Consider the following 23,876-nt stretch of genomic DNA (forward strand, 5'->3'; position numbering starts at 1 on the left):
AATTCCTCTATTGGTTGTTGGCTTTTAATTGCAAAATAAATAAATGTAATAATTGTTAATGAACTTTACTTTTTTTTAAGTTTTAGTTCAACTTTTCCCAATTAGATAATACGAATATTAATTTCCTCTTCTTGATTCTTGAAAAGGAAGTGCCCAGGAAATCAGTTTCAAGAGGAAATGAGTGAGTTTCATAAACAAGTTCCAAGTTTCAAGATTAAGGGGGAGCCTGCTTTAGAGGCTTCAAAAAATCGATGTTTTTTTTGCGTAAATGACTTCTTAAACTATCTAAGAATATTTCTCCAAAATTTCATTCCATTTTCTTTCCGGACTTCCATTTTTATGATTTTTTCAAATTGGCGTTGTATTTGGAATTTAATTCTCTTCTAGGTGAACCCAAATATCTTAAGAAAGGTAAGATTAATCCGGATTTTAAACGATTTTGAAATGCATTTTTATTTGTAATCTGGAATTCAGGAATAATTTTTTTTTTGTTTCTGATGAAAATTACGACCTGCATCCTGACCGCCACATAGAAACTGCACACTCGAGGCGCCTCCGTGAATTTCTTCAAACATGAAGAATATCTAATGTATCGTAATAAAAAAATTTGAGAAGACTCTTCAAATATATAAGAATAAATCCTAAAAGTTTCATTTTAATAAGAAATTTCATTCCTTACCAAAAAAATCCATGAAAATATAGATTTTTTTGAAGCCTCTAAAGCAAGCTCCCCCCTTAAGAGTTTTAAATATAAAATATAAGGTACTCTCTTTGTAAAAAATAAACTTATTAAGCCTAAACTTGAAAATTAGATCTTAAAGATCACATTCTGTTACTAAAACTCATTTAAGATTTAATTTTTTTGTTAATATTGTTTAAAATTTAGACAGAAAAGCCCAAAAGAAGACCAAGGCTTTCTTACATGGCTCTCACAAGACCTAACACCCAAAAGTAGGCTTTAGTTTTAGACTAAAGTTTAAATATAACACTGCATAGTTATGGGAGTTGATTTTAAATTCTTACTTAATTTAATTATAAAATTAATCACTATTTTTCTTTAAATTTAAAAGACAATTTATTACCAAGACCCTCTAAAAAATAATCCAGGGGCTCCCATATAGGTGTATTATTCCTCAGCCCCGAAACAGCCATTCCAGTGTCGCTATCAAAATCCGGACACCTCAGACCCTGATTGATTTGGACACTTGATTTGATTTGTGACTGCCCCCTGCCCCTGCCCCCTGTCCCTTCCCCCCGCCAGGCCACGTGAGAAGCCCCATGGCTGATAAGCTGGCAGCGATTAGATGGAGGGTCCGAGAATACCAAGATTACGGGGATCCTTATCGACATGGTTTAATGGCGCAAACAACCAACAAAAAAAATGAAAAAAAGGTAATGCTTTTCATATCTCCAGGGCCCAGAAAGTGTTCCAAAAAGTGTCCAATTTCAAGAGAATTTTTTTTTCATTTCTGAGTCATCCTAGGAGGGCTATATTAGATCTAGTAATTGTGATTTATAGGATCTATTATAACACTAGAAAAATGGGGGATTACCAGATTAAATTTCAAACATTTTATGAGAAGTTTTAATCATGAAATTATGAAATTAATAAAAATTCTGAAATATTTAGATAATTAATAAGACTGGTTTAATTTTTAGTATTTTTTTTGTAGATTTACTTTATTGTTTTATTTTTATTATGCATATAGTAGTACTTTATCGTTTTCTTGTCTCTTTTCCTCGATTTGTTGTTGTCTGTTTTGCATTTCCGTTTTAATATTATTTAGTTTTAGTTTTTAATTTGTAATTTTTAAGTTTTAATTTGTAATTTGTTGCTTTTTAAATATGTCGCCTCATTGCACTAAAAAAACGTGTTGCCTTCTCCTTCTCGGTCATGTCTGGCATGATGCTCTCTCTCTCTCTCTCTCTCTTTCTAATTGCCGTCCATATCTCGTTTGGCCTCTCGCTCTAACCCTCTTAAACGCAAAGTTAAACAAAAAATATATAATATGTATAAAGGAATAGAACAAAAACACACACGCAGAAAAAAACATGAACAAGCTTGCTTACAATTAATTGCCATATAAAAAAAAAAAAAATAATTAAATACAAAAGTGTTGCTTTTTTTTTTTAGATTTTTTTTTTAAAGGGAATCCCCGTTATTACTTTACTCTCGACTCTCTTAGGCAACTCATTTATGCAAAAATATATATCAGTGTATAAATATATATATATATATATATATAAATATATATATGTATGTATGTGTGTGTGTGTGTTAGGTGTATAGGCGCATATCGTATCGTATATAAATATATATGTATATATATTACAAAGTTAATTGTTTTTGTCTCAGTGTGAATATTACAATCGTTTCTCTTGCACAGACATGCACAAACATGCGCATTTTTGCACATTTTTTCACAAACATGCACATTCTTGCACAATTTTGCTCAATCTTGTAAAATCATGAACAAACATGAACAATCTTGCGCATTTTTGCACATTCTTGCTTATTTTTTGCACAATCCTGCACATTCTTGCACATTTTTTACACAATCTTGCACAATCTTGTGTTTATTTGCACATTCTTGCACATTTCTGCTCATTCTTGCACAATCCTGCACAATCTTGCACATTCTTGCACAATTCCTGTCCATTTAGAGCTATCGCTTCTGTTTTTTTTTGCATTTTTTGTTCCATTGTCGTGATTTTTTTTTTTGTTTTTTGGGGATTTGTATTTAAATTTAAGAAGAAAGCGGAAGAAAGCAAGGAAAACCTCTATTTATAAAATAAGGTTGCACGTAAACACTTGTTGAACGAAACTCTAGTCGGGAAACACTCCTCCCCCCTTCGGCCGACACTCTAAAAAAATGCTCGACCTAATTACAAATTACAAAACGAAGAGCGCTTTCTCTCTCTCTCTCTCTATATATATATATATGTTAAATATATAATAAAAAAAAACATTACAAAAAAGTAGTTGTAATTGAACTTACAAAAAAAAAAAGGAAAGTAAGAAAAGGGGAGAAGGAGGAGGAGGAGTTGTAGAAGTACTTTCTCGTAAGAGAGATACGAGTAGAATGGGGAATACGAATAGGTAGGTAGGAGGAGGAGGTGTACCTCCATGTGTCCACATGCTCTCCGCATCCACAATCCCTTCTTCCACTGTCTGTCTGCTTCTTCTAGTTGAGTTGTGGGTGGTTTTGGGTGGTTTCTTGTTGTTGTTGTTGTTGTTGCAACTAATTACTGTTGCTGACGACCGCCACGGGTGCCACCGGGGCCACCGTCGCACTGTTGTGGTTGTTCTGGTCGACACTGTCCATGTTGGGCACGTAGTCCAGGGCCATCATGCAGGCGAAGACGGTCATCACCATCTTGGGCTTGACCTCGGTGATGTCCTCGGGCAGGGCGTAGACGCGGGCGCCGATCTTGCGGGCCATGGAGATGGCGTACTTGGCATTGGCCAGGTTGTCCTACAAAACACACAATATTAATAATTCTGTCATTAATCTCGTAGAGAAATAAAGCACCTCCTGGGTACCGCTGGTGCGGACCAGCTCGTAGTTGATGCTGCCCTCCTTGATGGCATCGATCAGGTCGATCACGATCTTGCCATCGGCAATGGCCGGGTCGTTAAAGTTGCGCAGCTGGGACTGCTTGCCGGCCTCCGCCAGTCGGTTGTTAACCCACTGGACGATCTCCTTCTCGATGATGGGGTTGCCGGTGTTGGCCAGTCGGGAGAGGATGGACAGGGTATAAGCCCGCATCAGCTGCCAGATGAGAGCTACGTCCAAAAAAAGAGTTCGATTAGCAAGGAGAGAGGAGATTAACAAGGTAGTGGTAGACTAACCCAATGTCAGGGTGGCATTGCCGTCATTCAGATCCTGGCCAGCAATGCCCACCAACGAGAACTTGAGCTGCTTGCCGAGATCCACCGCATAGTTGCAGTTCTCCAGCTTCTCCATGAACTTGCGCAGCGGAGTGAAGCGCTTGTGGACCTTGTTCCAGTTGACGATGCCGGGCTTGATGACGTCGAAGAGCTGGAAGATGACGAGGCCGTCGGCGAGGTCCGAGTACAGCCAGTTCACGTGCGGCGACACGCCCATCGAGTTCATCCAGTTGCGGTAGGCTGTGGGGGCGGAAGAGGAGGAAGGTTAGTAAGGAGAGACAGGAAGGTAACCCCCCAGGACTACTTACTCTTCTCCTCGCGCGTCTCCTCAATGGACTCCAGGCCCTCGATCTGCTCCGGCTTGTCCAGGCCGGGATGGTTGTTGAACAGATTGGCCACAAAGGCCAGATTCAGCTTGTAGACCCCGTTGACCACGTCCTGGGGCGTGAGGAAGCTGCGGCAGTTCAGCTTGGCCGCCTGCTGGAGCATGATCTCCGCCCGGCTCTGCAGGTCCGACTCCCGGAGGGCGTCCAGATTGACGTCGGCATCGTTGCCGGCTATCTGCTTCAGCAGATGCGAGTAGATCTCCGAGTCCACGATGTCCGACTGGAAGTTGGTGCATCGCCGCGAGATGCCGGCCCGCTCCAGGTGGTGGTTGACCCAGCGCAGGAGGATGGCCTCCGGGGACATCTTCATGAGGTCCTCCAGCCGCTCGTTGTCGAAGAGGAGGCCGGCCAGGCCCGGGCAGCTGTCCAGGGTGATGTGGCTGAAGAGACCGATGCGGATGATCTGCCAGAGCAGGCCCAGGACCAGGTGGGGCTTGCCCTTGGCCAGGTCGTGGGCGTCGATGTTGACGATGTTGCAGCCGATGGCCTGGGAGGAGACCAGGGCGAGGGTCAAATTCTCAAACTCCCGGTAGACGGTGAGGTTCTTCTTGTTGATCGCCCGCTCGTCGATCGTGTCCGGGCAGGAGTGGTTGATGATCTTGCACAGCAGGATGCCGTCCTTGATGCTCTGGTACAGGCGCTTGCCCTCTCCATCGATGGGCAGGAGGTGCTGCAGGTCCTTGTCGTGGCCCAGGTTGGAGTTGATCCAGTCGGAGAAGGCCAGCTGCTCCTCGAGGCGAACGGAGTGGGTGGTGCCCTCCGAGGAGATGCTGGACATGCCGCCGAGCGTCTCCAGGTTCTCCTTCTTGGAGACGACCGTCTTGAAGGTGCTGGCCACGTCCTTGCTCTTCAGGTCGAGGCAGAGCGTCTCGAACTCCTCCAGGTTGAGCTTGCCCTGGTGGGCGGTGCGCTGTTTGCTCTTGAACTCGTCGATCATCTCGCGCACCTGGTACCCGGCCAGCTTGAAGCCCACCTGGTTGAGGGCGTCCTTCAGCTCGTGCAGGTCGATGAAGCCATCCTTGTTGGCGTCCAACTGGAAGAGGGAAGAGATGAATCACTTAGTGAGGGTCGTGGAAAGAGGTCATCTGCTTGGAGGCCTGCCTGCCGGCCTGCCCGCCTGCCTCCTATGAGTAATCCCCACCGGTCATGTACTCATGACTCGTTCGATCCATCCGTGAGTCATCAATCACTCGGAGCACTCCGCATACCTCATTCCGGACCTGAATCGGTCGGGAGGTATGCAAACTAATAGCCTCATGGCTCTTATCGGTTTTAATTTCCAAAAGATAGACCCCAGGAGGAGCTATCGCTCCACCTGATCGACCGACTGCCTCTGACATGGCTTTGAAATTGTTTACTTCCGTGGGCGGAAGACCTCAAGTATCTTTCAGATACTTTGTTTAAAAGATACAAACTACAAAGGCCAGAAAAATGAAAGAAATCGGATGACTAAGAGGGCCAAGATCTGCCTGATTTCTGACCACCAACTGGATGAGTCAGTCGGTCACTCCTCCTCCTCCCTCTTGGCCAATCAATGAGATTAGATTAGTGGCTGGAATACTAATTTGTTAGTCACATACTTGGGTCAACTAGTTGGTCTTAGTCTCAGACTTGGTTCTTGGTCTCAAGACTAGAATCTTTGGAGAAGACCCCTTGACCCCACTAACCTTGCCCAATAGTCGCTCCATTAAGGCACTTCCTTGCTATCCTATATCCCTCCTCCCCCCCTGGTAACCCCTATTTGTAATACCATTCCCCAAGATTAGGGGAAAACCAAACATTTTAGCATTTTGCCGGGCTAGGTCGAAATTGGAGCAAGGTGGTGGAGGTAGTGGAGGTGCTGGAGGTAGTAGTGGTGGCATAAAGGCACCTCTCTATACACCTATCACCCGATACTGGACTGTGGAATTTATGGCAGCTCAGTGGTGTTGCTCGTTGATTGCTCCGCTTTTGCTTTTTCTGTTTCTGTTTCTGTTTGCCGATAAGATAAATTTCTGTGCGCCAAAAAAGCGAACATAAAATCGAAAACCGCACTCGATTACGTATATGGTAATGATACCGGGTAGATGGGTGGTTAGGTTGGGTGGTTTGGTGGTTGGGTGGTTGGGTGGCTCTAAAGGAAGCTATTGATTATAGTCCTTGGTCTAAGAATCATAGATAAATATAGACAAGGTAGGTAGTGGCCTATATGACTGACATGGAACGGAAGTGATTCCATAATTCCCCATTTTCTTGGGAGGAGGGCACTCCATCATAGGTGTCGTCCACTGTAAGGCCCCACTTACAGTCACTGTGTGTGTGTTGGGGTGTTATCGATTAAAAAGCCATAAAGTGGCCCGCAAATAATCGAGAGGGAGTGATTACGTGAGTTGTGAGTAATAAAAAAAAATACAGTACTTTATGCCAAAAAACAATAACTTTCTTAACAAAATATTACATTTTTAATAGAAATCCCCCTGTTTTTAAAGAAATCCCACTCTATCCTCTCTTCTGATAAGAGAGAATATCCCTGTACTAAGTGGCGCCACCTACATCGGGTATGAGCTCCTCGAGATTCTGCTTGAACTCCTCGATCGTCTGGTGCTGTTCAATGTTGATAATATCGGCCATTATTCCAATTTCTTTTCACTCTTTCTTATTGATTATTTTTCTTTTTTTCACTTTTAAAGTGAATTTTTCGCTCTTTTTTTCGGCGAATAAGAATAAACACAAACAAAAAATTAATTAATTCGCGAGCACACACAAGCAAGCACTGACACGCACAGACACGCGTTGGAGAGCGATGATCGAGAGAGAGTAGTCCAGGCAGTAGACCGTTATCCGGCAAGAGAGAGAGTAAACGCGCGCGCGTTGGAGAGAGTGAGCGCGAGAGGCAAGGATATAGTGAATAACTGTTATGGCGTTTGTACTCCTTGGGCTAGCTTTCTTCCTCCGGCTGCTCCTTCCTTCCTTCCTGTTTTCACTGAATCGCCTTCAACAAGCTGGTGCTGAGAACTAACCGAGCAGTGCATTGTGGCGGCCTATTTATGCCTTTGCTTTTTATCACAAAAAAAAAAAAACAAAAACTACATTAAACTTGGCAAATCGAACCAACGGAGCCTTATCGGAAGAAGAGAGTGCCGTAATTGGAGCAGCCAGGAGAGAGCGGCCACCGTCCTGAATCACGGATGGTCAGTGCAAGTGCGAAGGAAGAAAAAAAAGAGAGAGTTACTCGCAAAACAGCTGCACTTAATGGGCTTACAATGAATTACCAGGTAGTGCCCTGGAATTCGGCTAGGTAACGGTAACGGTACCACCTCTCCCTCTCCCCACAAGGGAGGCGCAACTGATAAGAAAGCCATGGCAACTCTTGTGGAGTGCACTAGGAGTTCTAGGGTTGCCAGGGCACTCAAGGATTAAACTTAGTTCCAAACACTGAGTCAAGTAGTAAACCTAAGTGACTCATCTCTCTCGTAATCATGAATCATGAATGAATCTGTGGGTTTTCCCCGACACTCGCCACTAGAGTGACTCGGCAACCCTGGCCCCTAAAGAGCCACAAAAAAAAAACTGCTTACGCATCAAAAATTTATCGGTTAACGGCAATAGTTAACCTTCTTGACAGGTGAACCTCTCTCTCTGGTGCTCTCTCTCTGCCAATCTCTCTCTGTCTCTCTTTGAAGAGAGCGACACAAGGTATTTAAACGTAATTGGTTTTTTAATAGGCATTGTATCAGCGAGTGAATTATGTGGCAATTGTCATTTGAGGAGAGTTATAGCTTGTAGAACATAAATCCATTTCCGATAAGGCCCCTTTTGATAAGACAAGGGTTTTAGGACTTGTTCTCTCCCATGGATCTCATATACTCATACGAATAGTGGGGTGACTAATCCCTACCACCCACCACTCCCCCCACTTGTTGTCTGCCGGGCAGCTGAACAAACTGCAGCCATCTTCTGGTCTTCTGGTCTCTAGTGTCTGTTTTTTGTTTAATTTTTTTTCCTTAATCCAGTTGTCAGTTGCATAATACTAATCAATAGTACAGATACAGATACAGATACTCTCCGGCAGATGGATTATTATGGCGGTGACTGTAGGCCACCACACGCCACCTGACCTCACTGGCCCCAAAAGACAAGAATATGGCTAAGAGTCGCGGTAGAAAGTAGCGCTAACCCTTCACCTGCCAGCCAGCCCAGCCAGCTGGCCTTCTTGGCTTGGAAGTAATCATAATTATGACAAAGAACGCCAAAATTTCTGTCGTTTAAAGGCAATTTACAGCAAATGAAGTTCATTAGCGGGCCAGAGGAGCGTTTAGTCGTTTAGTCTTGTTTGCTCGCCAAGTACGGGTGGTGGACGGGCTTAGGGAGTGACGTAATTGTGACAATGTCACTACCTGGCACTAGTTATTTTCGCTTTCGTTGAACCGGTTTGTGGTCTGGTCTGCCAAATACCCATTTCGTATGCACATCATAACATACTTTGCATTGCAACTACTTTTTATCTTCCAAACAACAGTCCAGTCCAAGACCAAACATTACATCAACACTGAAACTGAACACTGAACACTGACTGATTGGAAGTGAGTCAGCAGCGGCACTGGGAACATGTTAATCAGCATTGTTTGGAAGATATATGCTCGTGACATAGCCCCTAGGCTATAGTACGATAGTAACACTATATAGTACGATATGTATCTGCAGTAGTAGAGTATCTACACCCCACAGCCCCTAGCCCCTAGCCCCTAGCCCCTAGCCCCTATGACCTCTCTGGAGAAGCACTTATGCCTCGATAGGCAAAGGAAATCAATTGAACAGAAATTAATAATGCCGCTGCCGATATGCCAGATAGCTAGCTGTTTACCGTTGCACGGCCCTAAAAAAAACGACCACCAACGCCGTCCGTACACCCCACAAATCAGACTCAGGCGCATCAACTTTTAATTATAAATTCATAAAAAATATATATATTTTCTGCGCAACTCTCGGGAATTCCTCAAACATTAATTGATTTGAAAGTAAACAATTCTACACTTTGTATATCATTATTCGCCAGATACTTATATACTTTTATGTTCTCAAATCAAAATCAGATATCTTTTATAGACAAGTCATGAATTGTTTTCAGAAACAAGGTCATGAAGGCAAGGTCTTCGAGGGGATTTTAATATTAGAAGCCCCCAGGCTACTATGGAGTTATAAGACTATGTGATACCCGTTACTACTCCTTTCCTATTTATTCATAAAATTAAAACTCTATTGAATCTTAATGTAAATTAATATAATACATCAACTTTTAATTAAATCCTTCAAGATCAGATAAGCTATAAAGAAAAAAAAGCTAAAAACTGCATAAATTAATAGACTAAATGATACCCGGTACTTCTCCTTTCAAGATCTGATTAAAAAATAAGAAGAATAGAGCTACAAACTATATTCATCGACTAAATGATACCCGGTACTACTCCTATCTAAGTCATTAATTAAAAAATCTATTTTAACAAATAATAATTTAATAAATCTCTAAACAAATAGGTCTGAAAAATAAAAACAATATTCTGTATGATACCCGGGACTCCTCTTTCCTTATACGACTCTTAATATAAAAATTCAATTAAATTTTAAAATTATATATTACTTTTCAATAACAAAGTTTTATAATAAAACTGCTAAGCAAGCTCATTATAATAAAATATAGTAACCTCATTAAGGTATGGGTAAATTTTCCAAAAAGCAAAGCTACAAACTGTATAAAATGCATTTAACTCTTTCTAAAAAACTTTAAAATAATAAAAAAAAAAAAACATTAATTAATGCTAAAGGCAAGGCTTCCCAACTTATTCATTCTTTAAAAAAAATTGTCTTTAAAATTTGAATAGACATAACGTTAAAACAATATAAACATAGAGATAGAATCATGTCTTTCGAGATTCTATATATCTACCTATTTTCCTAAAATCTATTATATTTCTTCTTTAAAAAAATCCAACCCAACTCTTAAAAAACCACCCTAGATTTCAACAAAATATGAAATAATTGTGAAGCCAAAACTTCCTATTCTACATAAAGGCATAGTTTAAAATGACTCATTAACTACAAATAATTACTATACCCCTAAATAATCTCTAAAAATCTTATGAAAAATTTTAAATCCATAACGAAGTCGACCCTTTTGTCGCCTGTTGAGCAAAAACGGTGTCAGTGCGTTACTTTTCGTTTCTCCAGTCGTTGTTGTTTTGTGGTTTTTGTTTTTGTTTCTGTTTCTGTTGTTGTTGCTATTGTTGTTGTTGTTTCTTTGGTTGTTTGCCGGTCGTTGTTCGCATTCATCTTTGGGCTTCGTTGTCACAGTGTACCACCACCACCCCCCCTTCTTCCCAGTCACTGTATACCCCCCTTCCAAGTCACAGTTTGTGTTTGTTTTGTGTTTGTGTTGTTGTTGTTTTTGCAGTCAATTGAAATTTGTAACACGTAAAGCGAATTTCAAGTTTTCGCTTGTCTGCCATTACTCGGTACTGAGACTGAGACTGAGACTGGGAGGGGGAGTGGAAGGGAGAGGGGGACTGGGACTGGGAGTGTAATAAATATTTATGTGGAAATTGCAGTGCGTTGTCCACTAAACGGATTGGAGACTTGGAGAATTGGAGAAACGGCGAAGAGGAGCCAGCAGGAACGCCAAGCCAATTGTATAATCAGCAGGGAGTGACACATATCCGTTGTGGACTAGACAGTGGGTCGCGGGTATAGGGGTTTAGGGTCTAAGGTCTAGGGTTTCAGGTCTTGAGGGCGTGGATGCCCGAAAAACAATATGTATTTTTGTGAGCTAATAGTCCCTAGTTGGTAATGGATGTTTAAAGATGTAATTATTATTATTGTCTCTTGTTAAGAGCCTCTTAGTCACTCTTAAACGCCTTTTTGAACCTCGTAGTCCTCTCTTAGACCGTCTTAGTCCTTCTTAGACCGTCTTAGTCCTTCTTAGATCCTCTTAAAACCTCTTAGACCCTCTTAAACCCTTTTTAGAACCTCTTAGTCCCTCTTAGACTTCTTAGATCCACTTAGACTCTCTTAGAACCTCTTAAACTCTCGTAGACTCTCTTAGTCCCTCTAAGATCCTCTTAAAACCTCTTAGTCCCTCATAGAGCCTCTTAGAATCCTCTTAGACCCTCGTAGAACCACTTAGACTCCTGAGACTCTCTTAGTTCTCTTTTAGACACTCTTAAAGCACCTTAGACCCTCTTAGATCCTCTTAGGACCTCTTAGTCCCTACTTTAGATCCTCTTAGTCCCACTTAAACTCCTTTTAGAACTTCTTAGTCCTTCTTAAAGCCTTCTTAGTCCCTCATAGAACCTTTTAGACTCTCGTAGTCCTCTTTTAGACCCTCTTAAACCCTGTTAGTCCATCTTAGATCCTTTTAGGACCTCTTAGTCTCTAATTTAGAACCTCTTAGTCCCTACTTTAGAACATCTTAGTCCTCTCTTACACCCAATTATTCCCTCTTAGAAACCTAGTTAGTCCCTCTTAGACCCTAATTTACAACCTTTTTCTCCTCACCAGACCTCTCTGAAACTCTGTCTTTGGATCTATATCCTTCCTAGAGCCTCTAAACCCCTGTCCCATGCCCTTCAAGGGTCTGGCTTTCAACTAATTCCACTTTCGCAAGTGATATACCTGAAAGATATATATGTCCTGCCACCAGGGACCAGGACAAATGGCTGTCTAATTAGGCTGACATCGAAAAAATGGGGGAAAAAAACTGGGCCTAATGAGTGTAAGCCGACTCCTCCCTCCCAGAACTAACAAAAAAAAAAAATAAGTCAAGTATCAAGTGTCATAAGTAATGGGCTGGTAGCTTGGATAGCTTGTGGCATATTATGGATTGTGGCACATTCCTGTGTGTGCCTCTCGCGACTGGCCGCGCTAATTGAAGTGCAACAAGAGCCCTTCAGGGCTGTGGGTGTTAATTGTATTGGTTGTGCCTCAATGACTTCCACAACTGGACAGTGGAGGAGGCAACAAAGCCAACAAACCATTTCAAATACAAGTGATCGAGGAGAGCACGCGACCAGCCGCAGTCGATCTGTGAAAGTCAACGCCGCTGCACTTCATTATGACAAGTTTACAGTTAATTTACAGTGCCACAGTGGCAGTCAAGGGGGCAGGGGGTGCCATGCCACAGTGCGTCACACTCGGCTGAATATTCGAAATGAGACACTAAATCATCCGTGTCCGTGTCTCTGGCCACCATCACCACGGCCACTTAGCGGTGGCGGGCGAAACCCCAAAATGGCCCAAAACTGATAAACAGAAATGACAAACTGGCCCCTGCCCCTGCCCCCAAAAGGCAACTGGCCGGAGGAGTTCAACAAACTCAGCACGCAAAAAAAAAAAAAAAACCAGAAAGGAAGTGGCCTTATGTGGTCACCCCAACACACGAATACTCTTTCATGCTCTTTATGGAGATCATAGAGTTGGGATCTAATGGTGTGGAATATTATGGATTGGAGATATGCTGGGGATAAAATAGTTCCGAATACATAAATCCTTCAAGTTTCAGGTCTTTTCAGGCACCTGTTCCAGAGATCATAGAGTTAGGATCTTATGGAATGGAATATCAGTGCGTTGGAGATGAGATAATACCAAAATCCTTATCCTTTCAAGTTTCTGTTGAAATATTTCACTATTTTCATAATCTTTTCATAGATAATACATCATAAGATCATATATCACAGATCGTAGATGGATCATAAGAGAGTTAAGATCATATGGTATGGTTATAGATCATTAAATCATAATATCATAAAATCATAGATCAAAAGAAATATATGAAATCATATGGCTTACAAGATAATCTAAAAATACATTATTTCTTCAAGATTTAGTTCAAGTTATTTAACTTTTGATATAGATTTGCTGATAGATTTAGGATCAAATGGTATGTTAGGGATAAGATAGTCCCAAAATACCATATTTCTTCATTTCATGATGTGATGAGATAATATTGTAGATAAAGATACATCATAAAGATGCAATAGATGTAGATACATCACAAGAATATAGATCATAGATTGTAGATGGATTATAGTAGACCTATTATATGATAGGTAGGATTAAATGATATAAAATATCAATCTGATAATGAAAAGATAATGCCAATGAAATATCATTAAGTTGGAGATGAGATAATTCCAAAATACGTGATTTCTTCAGGTTTCAGTTAGTGTGTTTCATTTTTTTATAGAAACTATATATTATATAGTTAGATAATAGATTAAGATAGATAATAGTATAATATAATAATAGATAAGATTGATGATCTATCTTTACCGGTATAGTTAAGATCATAAGATATACAATCTAATATGGATCAAATAATTCCTTATCCCTTCAGGCTTTAGTTCCATTTTTTACTCTTTTTATAGATCTTAAGACCACAGATCGTAGATAGATCGTAATATACCTATTATTTGAAGCTAATAGATGATAGTTAGGATCAAATGGTATGGAATATGATTTAGTTAGGGATAAGATGGTTCCAAAATACCTTATTCCTTCAAGTTTCAGTTCAATCTTTTCATTCTATTTATAGATAATAGATCATACCATTATAAGGCCATAAAATAATAGATCATAGATCGTAGATAGATCATAAAAAAATACAATATCATTCTGATAGGGATAAGATAATGACGAAATACTTTATAGTACCCACTCTGCTTGTAGATAATAGTTATATAATAGTTGGATATAGCCTATAGTTATGTAATAGTTGGGCAGTAAGAGATAAAGATCGCAATAGAGTTAGAATCATATGGTATTATATCATATGTCACCTATATTAGGGACAAGATAGTCCCAAAATGCCTAATCCCATCAAGTTTCAGGATCATAATTTTACTTTTTTTTATAGTTTTTAGAGTTAAGATCGTATGGAATACCTTATCACTCCGATATCTGTAAGATATCATACCATATACTGCTCAAAACCACCTCAAACCCCATATACCCTCCCAAAAAAAGGGTATGCCAGCGAAAGGAAAGAAAAGTGCGTCCATAAAATGGAAATGAAAAGGACAAAAAACCAGAGAGACAGTGACAGAAAAAGTGGCAGAGTCTCCCGAAGCCGCCAACTGGAAGTGCAACTCCCAGCAGCTGCAACTTATCGCAGCAGCGAGGCAATCAACACTTTCACTCTCGCTGGCCAGAGGAGACACTGGGACTAACTGGAATAACTATAGTTGCAACTATAGGCAAGTTGCCACAAGTCACTGAGCGAAAACCCGACTAATTTCGATTTAAAATTATGAAAATTATTCAGGTATTTGGAGGCTTTGGAGGAGCGACTTGCCGACTGGTTTATTCCTCAAATCACGTTCTCGGTTATGATATCATCGATCTCCGATCACGACCCACTGTACTGGTGGCAAGTGGCATGTGGCATGTGCATTAAGTCGACAAAGAAATCATAAAGCCAGCCATTTGGCCCCAAAAAGTGCACTTGAATGACGTCGGTGATGGAAGCCAGGCCGGAAAACGCTGGGAATGGGAGCAGTTCGAGCCACAAATAACTCAAAAAATGGTGGCAGAGTGGCAGGGGCAGACCTGCTGCCTCCCTTCATGCCACACAGCTGCATGAAGGCTAAAATAATAGCAACTTAAGAAGCCAATCGTTCAAAATCGCGGCCATAAATTTCAGAGAATAATGCGTAATCTTGGAGCTAGATCGGTTCGTGCCACCAGTGACTCATAGGCGGGAGTGGGGGGAGGGGGTATGTCCATAAATAATCTCAAGACCTCCCTCCCCCTGTTTTTATGGCTTAGCGGGGCTGTACTGCATACTTGATCAACAAAAACACTTCAAGTGCGAGGCTTTGCGGCAATTAACACTGCCACTCCCACGCAGAATGAGAAAAATTTAAAAAAAAAAATAATAAAAAAAAAAAAAAAAGAGAAACATAACCTCGAAAGTCAAAACAAAAGCCAGGCTTTGTGCGTGGGTGTGGCGGGAAGGGCAGGGCCAGGGGCAGGGGCAGGGCGGGCTGAGAGCAGAGCTGAGATTCAATTTTAAGAAACTAAACTGAGAGAGCCAAGAGAGCTATGTGGACATGACGAGACATGATCCACAGACTCCTTCCAGGCCACTCCCCCTCGCAATGGAATGGAATGCAAAAAAATATCATTAATTGAATGCGGAACTTGATTTTTAAATAATTTTTGCTTTTTTATAGTTTGTATTTTTTTAGCTTCAAGTGGCATTAGTCATCTGCCACGCCCACCCACTCACTCACTCCCTCGCCCATTAAACTTTATCCTGTTTTTTTTTAATTTTATTTTTTTTTTTTTAAACGAATCGTTCCGTTGGCCACGCATCGGAATTAAGATTTTGAGGCACAATGGAGGTCTATTGTGGGAGCGATTAACGCGTGCCACAGGGCTCCTACACTGGAAAAAAATGCGCAACTTCAAATTAATAAAAAAATATAAAAAAAAAATTATTTACCATAGGCCTAAATATAGTATTAGGGTTTGATGAAAAATAGTATGAAAAAATTGTAAGCATGAAATTTATTTATTTAAATATTTATTCTTTATCTGGAATATTTTATTTGAATATTTATTATTTTTTTATATTTTAGTTATCTATTTATTATTTATATAAAATATTTATTGATCGAATTTGTATTAGTTTAATATTTATTATTTATTTAACTATTTAATATTTATTTATATATTTTGTTCAGTTATTTATTATTTTTATATATTCTATTTAGAATTAATTGTTTCTATGTATATTTTATTTAAATATTATAATAATTTTTTTTAATTAAAACCCTATATACTATTTCTCTCAGTGTCTTAATTTCTCCTTGACTGCCAACTGCATGTGCAATCAGGCACACACTCTTCTTTTTTATGTCTTTTTGTTTTGTTTTGTTTTTTTTTTACTCTTCCAGCGTACCAACTTTTATAGCCGGCACTGTTCCACTCTGCACTCGCCACAGCAACTGCAGCGTGGGCGTTTATTATTCCCCGTTTTTCTGTTTTTTTTTTGTGTCCGAATTGCCGGGAATTACGAGCTCAGCGAAAAACGAAAATGCAAAGCAGGAGGTTGGAGATTCGAGATACTGAGATCTGGAGACTGCAACCGAAAGGGGCAAGAAAACAATTGCCAGACTATTAGGTGTGACCTTTGAACCGAGATGACACTGTCAGAGAGTATGACTAACGAGTATTAGCATTTCGGAGAGCAGAGTAGACATGTTGAAACATGTCTCGATTCTCATGCACAAATATATCATCTCACTTGTAACAGTACCGTTACATTTTCCAATGCAAATCAGAGCATAGACCTAACTTAACCCTTTGCGACCCACTCACCACTACATACATACACATATACATATACGACAAGGAGAGAAGATCTTGGGGCGGAAGAATCGAGAGCCAGAGACTAAGAAGCTGAGAGAGGCTGAGAAGCTGAGACGTAGTTTTTCACGCTCTCCAGCAGTAAGACGGCTGGTATGTGTGTTGTATTTTTATTTTAAGCAGAAACTGGTTTTCCAAGCTGTCCTCCCCCCCTGGTCACCTCCACCCCACCTGTCCGACCTGCCCAGAGCCACCCCACCAGCGTCGTCGTCGTCGTCGACGTTGGCAGCGCCTCTTACGTGCCGTCATAGTATGGAAATAAAATGTTTGAACAAAAAACAAAAAAAAAAACCATGCACATTAGTAACTTTAGTTTAGATTTTTTTTTTTTGTTTACTTTATTTAATATTAGTCACTGGCGAGGCAGAGGATGGGTCAGCGACAGCGACAGAGACGTCGACTGCGGCATTGAACTTGCGCTTTGCGGCGCATGCGCTGCTGCTTCTTCACTTTGTTGATGTCTGCAGTTGCAGCGACGCCGACTGCAGGGGCCACCACCCAAAGAGGATTCGACTCGCGGGGGTTCGAAAGTAATTCTTTTGGGGAATTTTTAAAGGGAATTTCTCCCACAGCGATAAGACATGCAAATAGACCTTATCTGGGAGCTTGTTTTTGGGGCTTATCTCTCCAAGGCGGGAATATTTTGGGTGTCTGGCAGAGATATCTGGCTAAAGACTAACCCATTTTCCGGATAAACCCCATTCCTTAAGGAGTAGGATAAAATAGGGAGTAAAATTCCCTTCTACCGACTCCTTACTGTAATTCTCTCAGAGTCAAACAGAGAGAGAGAGAGGGAGAGGGAGCAAGAGAGATAAGGGAGATGAAACTTGTTTGCTCAACTGCTCCCCCACCTAACCCCCACTACCACTCACGCACACACCCTCTCTCCCATGCGGCAGCAGCAGCGCATTAACCGTTAGCCTGGCGATGCTTTGTCTTCTTCACTTCATGGGGGGTTGCTTTGCACTCGGGGACTTTGTTGTTTTTTTTTTTTTTTTGCTGTTGAAGGCCAAAGCCGCTGCCGGCGTCGCTGCTCCCCCATTGTCAACGCCGACGCCCACATGCACCGCTTCTTTTTCTCCCTCTCTCTCTCTCTCCCTCATCCTGGGTCTTCTTCTTATCCGTCGTCTATGTGGGTGAGTCATGCTATTGGCATTTAATTTTAATAATTATCCCCCTACCTCCCCCTCACATACACACTTACCTCTGTAAATTTCTCCTTGATCTCGGCCTTTTCATCAATGGACAGTGTTTTGGTGAATTTGTTCAGCGCTGCCATCTTTTTACAGTTGTATTGTGTGCTTCTCTTCTCTTAACTTTCTTAATTATCTCTTATAACCGCGCGCGGCTGATTGTTTGATTGGTTATTATTTTAAATAAATTATGCGTTTATTATTAATTTCACTGTGTCGTCGTTTTCTCAGTTACTTTATTCTCTTCTTTCCGACTTTTTTCGTTCTTGTCTTTTTTTTTTGCCGCGCTCCTTCGCCGCCTTTGGGTGTATGTGTATGTGTGTGTATGAGTGTTATTCGGCGTCTGTATGTGTAGGCGTGTGTGCGACAGTGACACTTTCTTTAAAACCTTTTTTTTCTTCTTTAAAGACTATTACTTATTATTTTTAATCTTAATTCTTCTGCACGCTACGTCGCCCGCTAATTACCATTCCAGTTGGGATTACAGCCTTTCCTCACAAACACACTCGCACTTTCGTTGTTGTTTCTGTTTCTGATTCTGGTTTTGATTTTTTTTTTTTGTATTTGCACTTCGGTTTCGTGGCCAAAAAAAAATTTGTTTAAAAAAATTCGGTTTTGTTTATTTACAATTTTTAGGATTGCACTGCAATCGCCGGCTTCTGTGCGTTCGCAACGGTTTGCTAGCAATATTAACAATTTTCGTACCAGCGAGCAACGGAGCTCAGAAAACAACAACGCGCAAAACGACAGTGTGACCAGACACGCTCTTGGCAAATAATATCAAGTCTTTTTTCCGATAGTTTGGATGCAAATATCGGAAAAGCTCATGACTATAAAGTATAGCTTGAAAAAGCTTTTAAAGCTTTAACCGATTTTTAAATATTATTTTTTAAAAAATAAATAAAAAGTTTCAAATGAATATTTAATTTTTTAGTTTCTATTTAAATAATGAAACCGATATATCTTGGCCAAAATAAATCCTTCAAAGACTCGTGGGCTAATTCTCTATTGTTTTTCATTAAAATCTACTATTCGAAAAATGTTAAGATTATTTTTAACATTATGAAAATATAAAAAAAGGAGGTGACTTAATTTGACTACTTCCGAAGTCCATATCTTGGTCAATTTATATCAGATTCTTAAAAGGAATATCTTAAAATATGTGTGTTAACAAAAAATTAAAAATAAAAATTACTTTTTCTAAATTATGTTTGCAACTCCGTTATGACATAAAGATCACCATAACCTCGGATATGTCATAACGGATGACATATTTATCCTCAAACTTACATCCGATTCCCAAAAGGAATTTCTTTAAATATGGTGTTATTCCCCACAAATCTACTTTTCTTTAAAAATTATAAAAATGGAGGTTTCCCTTCCGAAATGCGTATTTTCTCCAACTTAGGTATAGTCATCTGATTTTTAATAGCAAAGATTATTATTGTAATCTTTTTAAATAATATAATATTAATTCTTTTTATTCTTTTTATAATAATAATTTTTATGATCATTTAATATCTGATTTTAAAACGAAATACCGAAATTAAAATATTTGTAAGCTAATTCCCCGCCGATCTATTTTCAAATATTGCATTCGAATAACTTTCAAATTTTTTTTCAAAATATTTAAGATAAAACTATTTTTATAATAAATTAGATAATAAATTAGAGAAATGTGGAGTCCAAAGATGATCTCTACCAAAGTGCATGTCCATTTCTATTATATTTCTACTTATTAGCTTAGATTTCCAATTTGATTTTGAAATGTGGCGCGTAGTGGCGGCGCAAGTGCGGTCTGTCTGTGCATTTGTGGTGGAAATCGCGGAAAGGAGATCTGGTCACACAGTTGCAGCTCTGGCTGTTGCCTTTTATTTTAATCCGAGATCTTCACTGTCCAGCGATCGCTGTTGCCCATTTAGACCGTTACTTGAGGTCAGAGGTCGCTCCCCACGTCGCCGGCCCCCCAAAGAACGCCCCCCAGCCGCAGAGGTCATCGCCGGAGTCGTTGTTTTTGTCGCACCAACAGCTGCTGCTGGTGCTGGTGCTGCTGCTTCTGCTTCTGCTGCTGCATCCCTGTGCCGAGGTGCGCGTATGAGCTTAGTGTGTGTGTGTGTGTTTGGGTAAGTCGCCAGTGTGTTTGTGTGGGTGTGTGTGTGTGTGCGTACGTGTGGGCACTTGTACGCAAACAACAACAAAGCGTAAAACGCATTTTCATTTTGCGATTTCAAATCACAGAGAAATAGCCAGCAAAACAAAGGACGCTAAACAAGGGCGAAGAGGAAGAACCAAGAGAGAGCTTCCACTTCCACTCCCACTCCCAACCAGAACCAGAACCAGAACCAGAGGAGAGAAAGCAGCGCCCCGCCAGAGACATGGATGTGGAGGAGAACTACGAGAGCGCCGCCGAGACTCAGATGCAGACTCAGCAGAATAGCCACCAGAATCCCCATCCGCATCCGCATCCGGCTATGGCCACCTCCGATCAACAGCAAATGCAGTGCGAGCCCCTCTTTGGGTTAACCACTAACACCACCACTACCACGAATCCCATGATGGCCATTCCGTTGCCAGCACCGCCGGGAGTCATTCCTCATCCAAATCTCAGCCCGAATGCGAATGCGAATCCGAGTCCCTCATCCGCTTCCGTAACCTCAACCTCAAGCGCATCAGCATCAGCATCTGCATCTGCATCCGCATCGGCGTCCTCGTCCTCGTCCGCACCGGCCATTAAGGGCCTGCCCACAAACGACTTCGATATCGACTCGCTGCTGTTGCAACAGTTCAGCTGCATGGGCACCACGGATCACGAGGATCTGATCAGCCAGTTCCAGAGCCTCATGAACAACCAGATGAACCGCGAGTCGGCCAGGTTCTATCTGGAGATGAGCAATTGGTAAGGAAATAGTCGATAGTCTGGCTAAGAAAACAAAAAAAAAAAAGGGGTGACGAAAGCAGAAAGATGCCTCAGGAACATGATACTTCCTCCCAAACAGACTCAGGCAGAGACCGCAGATTGGGCTGAGTCGGCTGAGTCACTGGTTCCCTGAATAATAACAAACTCTTATCGAATAATTCGGGATTAGAAGTCCAAGAAAGAGGGTTCCTTCACTCACAAACCTCCACAATCCAGCAAGAGACTAAATATTTTCTTAAAATTATTCCCCAACAGGAGTCTGCAGACCGCCGTGGGATGTTATCTGGACTTTTGCAGCCTGCAGTCGCTGCCCTCGATGAAGATCGTCCAGGGGAAGCATCTCAGTGCCCAGCAGCAGGCCTTCCAGCTGCAGAACGACGGCACCGAGCGCTGGCCCAGCAACTGCTATCTGACCTCGCCCATCCAGACGCAGCGCATCAATGTGCCGGCCCTGCGACCCGGGGAGACCTGTGATATCCTGGCCGATCTGATGCCCACCCAGCCGCCCATCATGTGGCGACTGTGCACTCCAAACGGCTGGTACTTTGGCGGTGAGCAGAGAATGATGGTCCCCCACCATTAACTCAAGATATCTTGAGGCCCAATCTCTATATGGTTTTGTAATCTTTAGATGCCATTTGGATGATACCGCCGGGCACGCAGGCCAGCCAGGATGAACTGCAGCAGAGGATGGTCCAGCTGATCACAACGGAGGCCAAGCCGGATGTATATCCGCAGATGAACATCGTGATAACGGCGCACACTCAATGAACGCCAAACGAGAGACGACTTGGACTTGGAGTGCAGACAGCAGACCAGGATATCCAGGACATCCTCTCCTTCTCCTGCCAGCTCAATGTGCGGGGTAGTACACCACAACAGAAGCATCATCGATAGCATTTCATGCCCCGCGAACTGTAACATTTACGATATGACTAGCCCTTAGTCCTCCCTTAGTTCTCTCCCAACTCCCCCCAACTCCTCCCCCCAAATGTCCTTTTTGATTAGACTTAAAGTTGTTCTCAGTCACCGGAGTCAGATTCCGGGTCAGATTTTTACACACTTGACGCCGTACATATTTTCGGAGTGTATGTAGCCAACCGCCATTCACGTGTAGCCCTACTATTATTACTACTACTACAAACTACTATATACTATATTCTATTCACCCCCTCCCCCTTCCCCATCACCCATTTTTATTTTTTTCTATATATTTTTTTTTTTTTGAGTTCCAAGGCGAGGCAGGCAGGCGGGCCGATGGCCTTCACCCTTCTCCTTTTATTTGGTGTCAGTGGAAGGTGGAGAGAGTTGGTTTAGTCGGAGAAGGAGCGAAGGATCACCTGGCGGATCACCAGCCTGCCCTTGTTCTTAAAAATGTGGTTTTAAAAAATCAGAAAATCAAAAAAAAAAAAAGCATCAGGATTAGTTTCTGCTAGCTCTTTTTTTTTTATTTTTAGGCTAAAGTTGCGCGCGTGCGTGTGTGTGCGATTGTTTTGATGCATTAAAAATAATGAATTATTTTTTTCTTTAATTTAAAAAACAAACTCCTACTTCCCGTAACCGAAGAGTTGAATTAAGCAGAGAACCTTGTAACAAAATTAGGCTTAAGTGTTTTATTGAGCAGAGCAAGAAAAAAAATATGTGGAATGATTGAAATATGTTGTTTTTTTAATGCGGGATTAAAAATAAAAAAATAACTTTATTTTTTAGGCATGGAAATTAGGATTTTTGTGACAAAAGATAAGAAATATGCAACATTTTTTGTAGTAAAATATATTGGTTTAGTTTTTTTAATTTTTCTAAATTGAAAGTTTTAAAATATTTAGGCTTTAAGTAATATTAAATGAATTATTAATTATTTTCTAAAATAGAAAATACTACCCATAACCCTTTTAAATTTTCGAGCCATACTTGGCATTACTTTTGGTGCTGCCTATAACTGGCTCACCTGTCTGGCAACTCTGTAACTAGAATGGGCAGCACTTTGTAATTTCAAATACTTGCGCGCCAAATAAATGCCATTCACAGTGAATGAATAATTCCAAGAAATCCAAATTATAACCTACCTCCCTCTTAAAAATTGCATTTAAATTCAAATCAGTAGGAATTTCAAAGGAATCATATATTTTTGCACAAGTTCTTTTGATTTGATTTAATATTTTGATCACATTATGTAATCGGATTACGGAGGAACATTACTTATGCCGGTGACTGCTTGCTTCTGATATTTTTTTGCGACTACCCCCACAGCCTGGCCTGAAGGTCCTTGTTGCTGTTCTGCATGAAAATTGTAATTGAGTCAAAAATGCAAAAATACAAAAACACACACACATGGGGGGTTGGGGGTGGGGGTGCCACCTCTGAGGGGATCAAGGGTCGTTCGTGCGTTGGCACGGAAATGAAATGCATTGAAACGGAAAAGAAAATTATAATCCGTCGAGGAGCAACAACAACAACAATAAAAACAACAACAGGAAGAAGAAGAAGAAGTCTGAAGGGCGGGAAAAATTTTATTTGAATAAATAGACGAAGTGGGAAAGTACTCTAACTTTTAAGAAAAAAAGGGATATTTTAAGACTCTTTCTCAAAGTGCTTCTGAAAATAAATTTTATAAAAATCATAATTTTAATATTTTTTATTTTTTGTAATATTTTTTATTATGGATTCCCCCCCAAAGGACTCTAGGGAAGAGAACTAGCAACACAATGCCAAAAACAAACAACTCTGAGTGGCTTTTGACTTGAATTACAAATGGCGGAAATGCAACAGGGGGGTGGGGGGAGGAGGAGGGGGTGCACGGACCCTTGTCCCAAGAAGAAGAAGAGCCAATTGGTATCCCCGACACACCCCCTCCCACCACCATTCCCATGTCATGGACAATCAAATCAAAAAGGCGTCAAAGCACAAGTCCTTTGGTCCTGTTTCTCTCCCTCTCTTTCTAGCCATGTATGTCCTTCTCTCTCTCCCCTGGTAGAGTCTGTCCTGCTCACTGTACTAGAATTCTACTACCCACCATAACCCCTCCGAGGCACAAATTGCGCGTTTTCTCGTTTCATGTAACACTCTAAAATTGCATTCCAGGACATCCT

The 23,876-nt window shown here is 41.1% G+C and overlaps 2 protein-coding genes across 4 annotated transcripts; one reads left to right on the forward strand and one right to left on the reverse strand.

Annotated features, from left to right (window-relative positions):
- Nucleotides 1–1,652: 1,652 nt before the first annotated feature.
- Nucleotides 1,653–18,655, reverse strand: LOC6505274 (plastin-1). 2 transcript variants are annotated; one of them, XM_014904855.3, is made up of 5 exons: nt 17,882–18,655; nt 4,201–5,311; nt 3,854–4,132; nt 3,534–3,787; nt 1,653–3,476 (listed from the first exon to the last, which is right to left on the reverse strand). In XM_014904855.3, exons 1-5 carry the CDS (start codon nt 17,954–17,956, stop codon nt 3,243–3,245), a joined length of 1,953 nt encoding a protein of 650 aa, XP_014760341.1. In that variant the 5' UTR covers nt 17,957–18,655; the 3' UTR covers nt 1,653–3,242. The 2 variants fall into 2 exon arrangements, with proteins under 2 accessions (XP_014760341.1, XP_001965665.1); XM_001965629.4 differs by lacking the exon at nt 17,882–18,655 and adding an exon at nt 6,811–7,273.
- A 1,018-nt stretch (nt 18,656–19,673) lies between these two features.
- Nucleotides 19,674–22,443, forward strand: LOC6504998. Of its 2 annotated transcripts, none has more exons than XM_001965628.4 (4): nt 19,674–19,993; nt 20,109–20,766; nt 21,043–21,338; nt 21,419–22,443. In XM_001965628.4, the coding sequence occupies exons 2-4, from the start codon at nt 20,246–20,248 to the stop codon at nt 21,556–21,558; spliced, it is 957 nt and encodes a 318-aa protein (XP_001965664.1). In that variant the 5' UTR covers nt 19,674–19,993; nt 20,109–20,245; the 3' UTR covers nt 21,559–22,443. The 2 variants fall into 2 exon arrangements, with proteins under 2 accessions (XP_001965664.1, XP_014760239.1); XM_014904753.3 differs by having other exon boundaries at nt 19,674–19,956.
- The last annotated feature ends 1,433 nt before the right edge of the window (nt 22,444–23,876 follow it).

Source organism: Drosophila ananassae, chromosome XR (genome assembly GCF_017639315.1).
Source record: "Drosophila ananassae strain 14024-0371.13 chromosome XR, ASM1763931v2, whole genome shotgun sequence".
Taxonomy (NCBI): domain Eukaryota; kingdom Metazoa; phylum Arthropoda; class Insecta; order Diptera; family Drosophilidae; genus Drosophila; species Drosophila ananassae.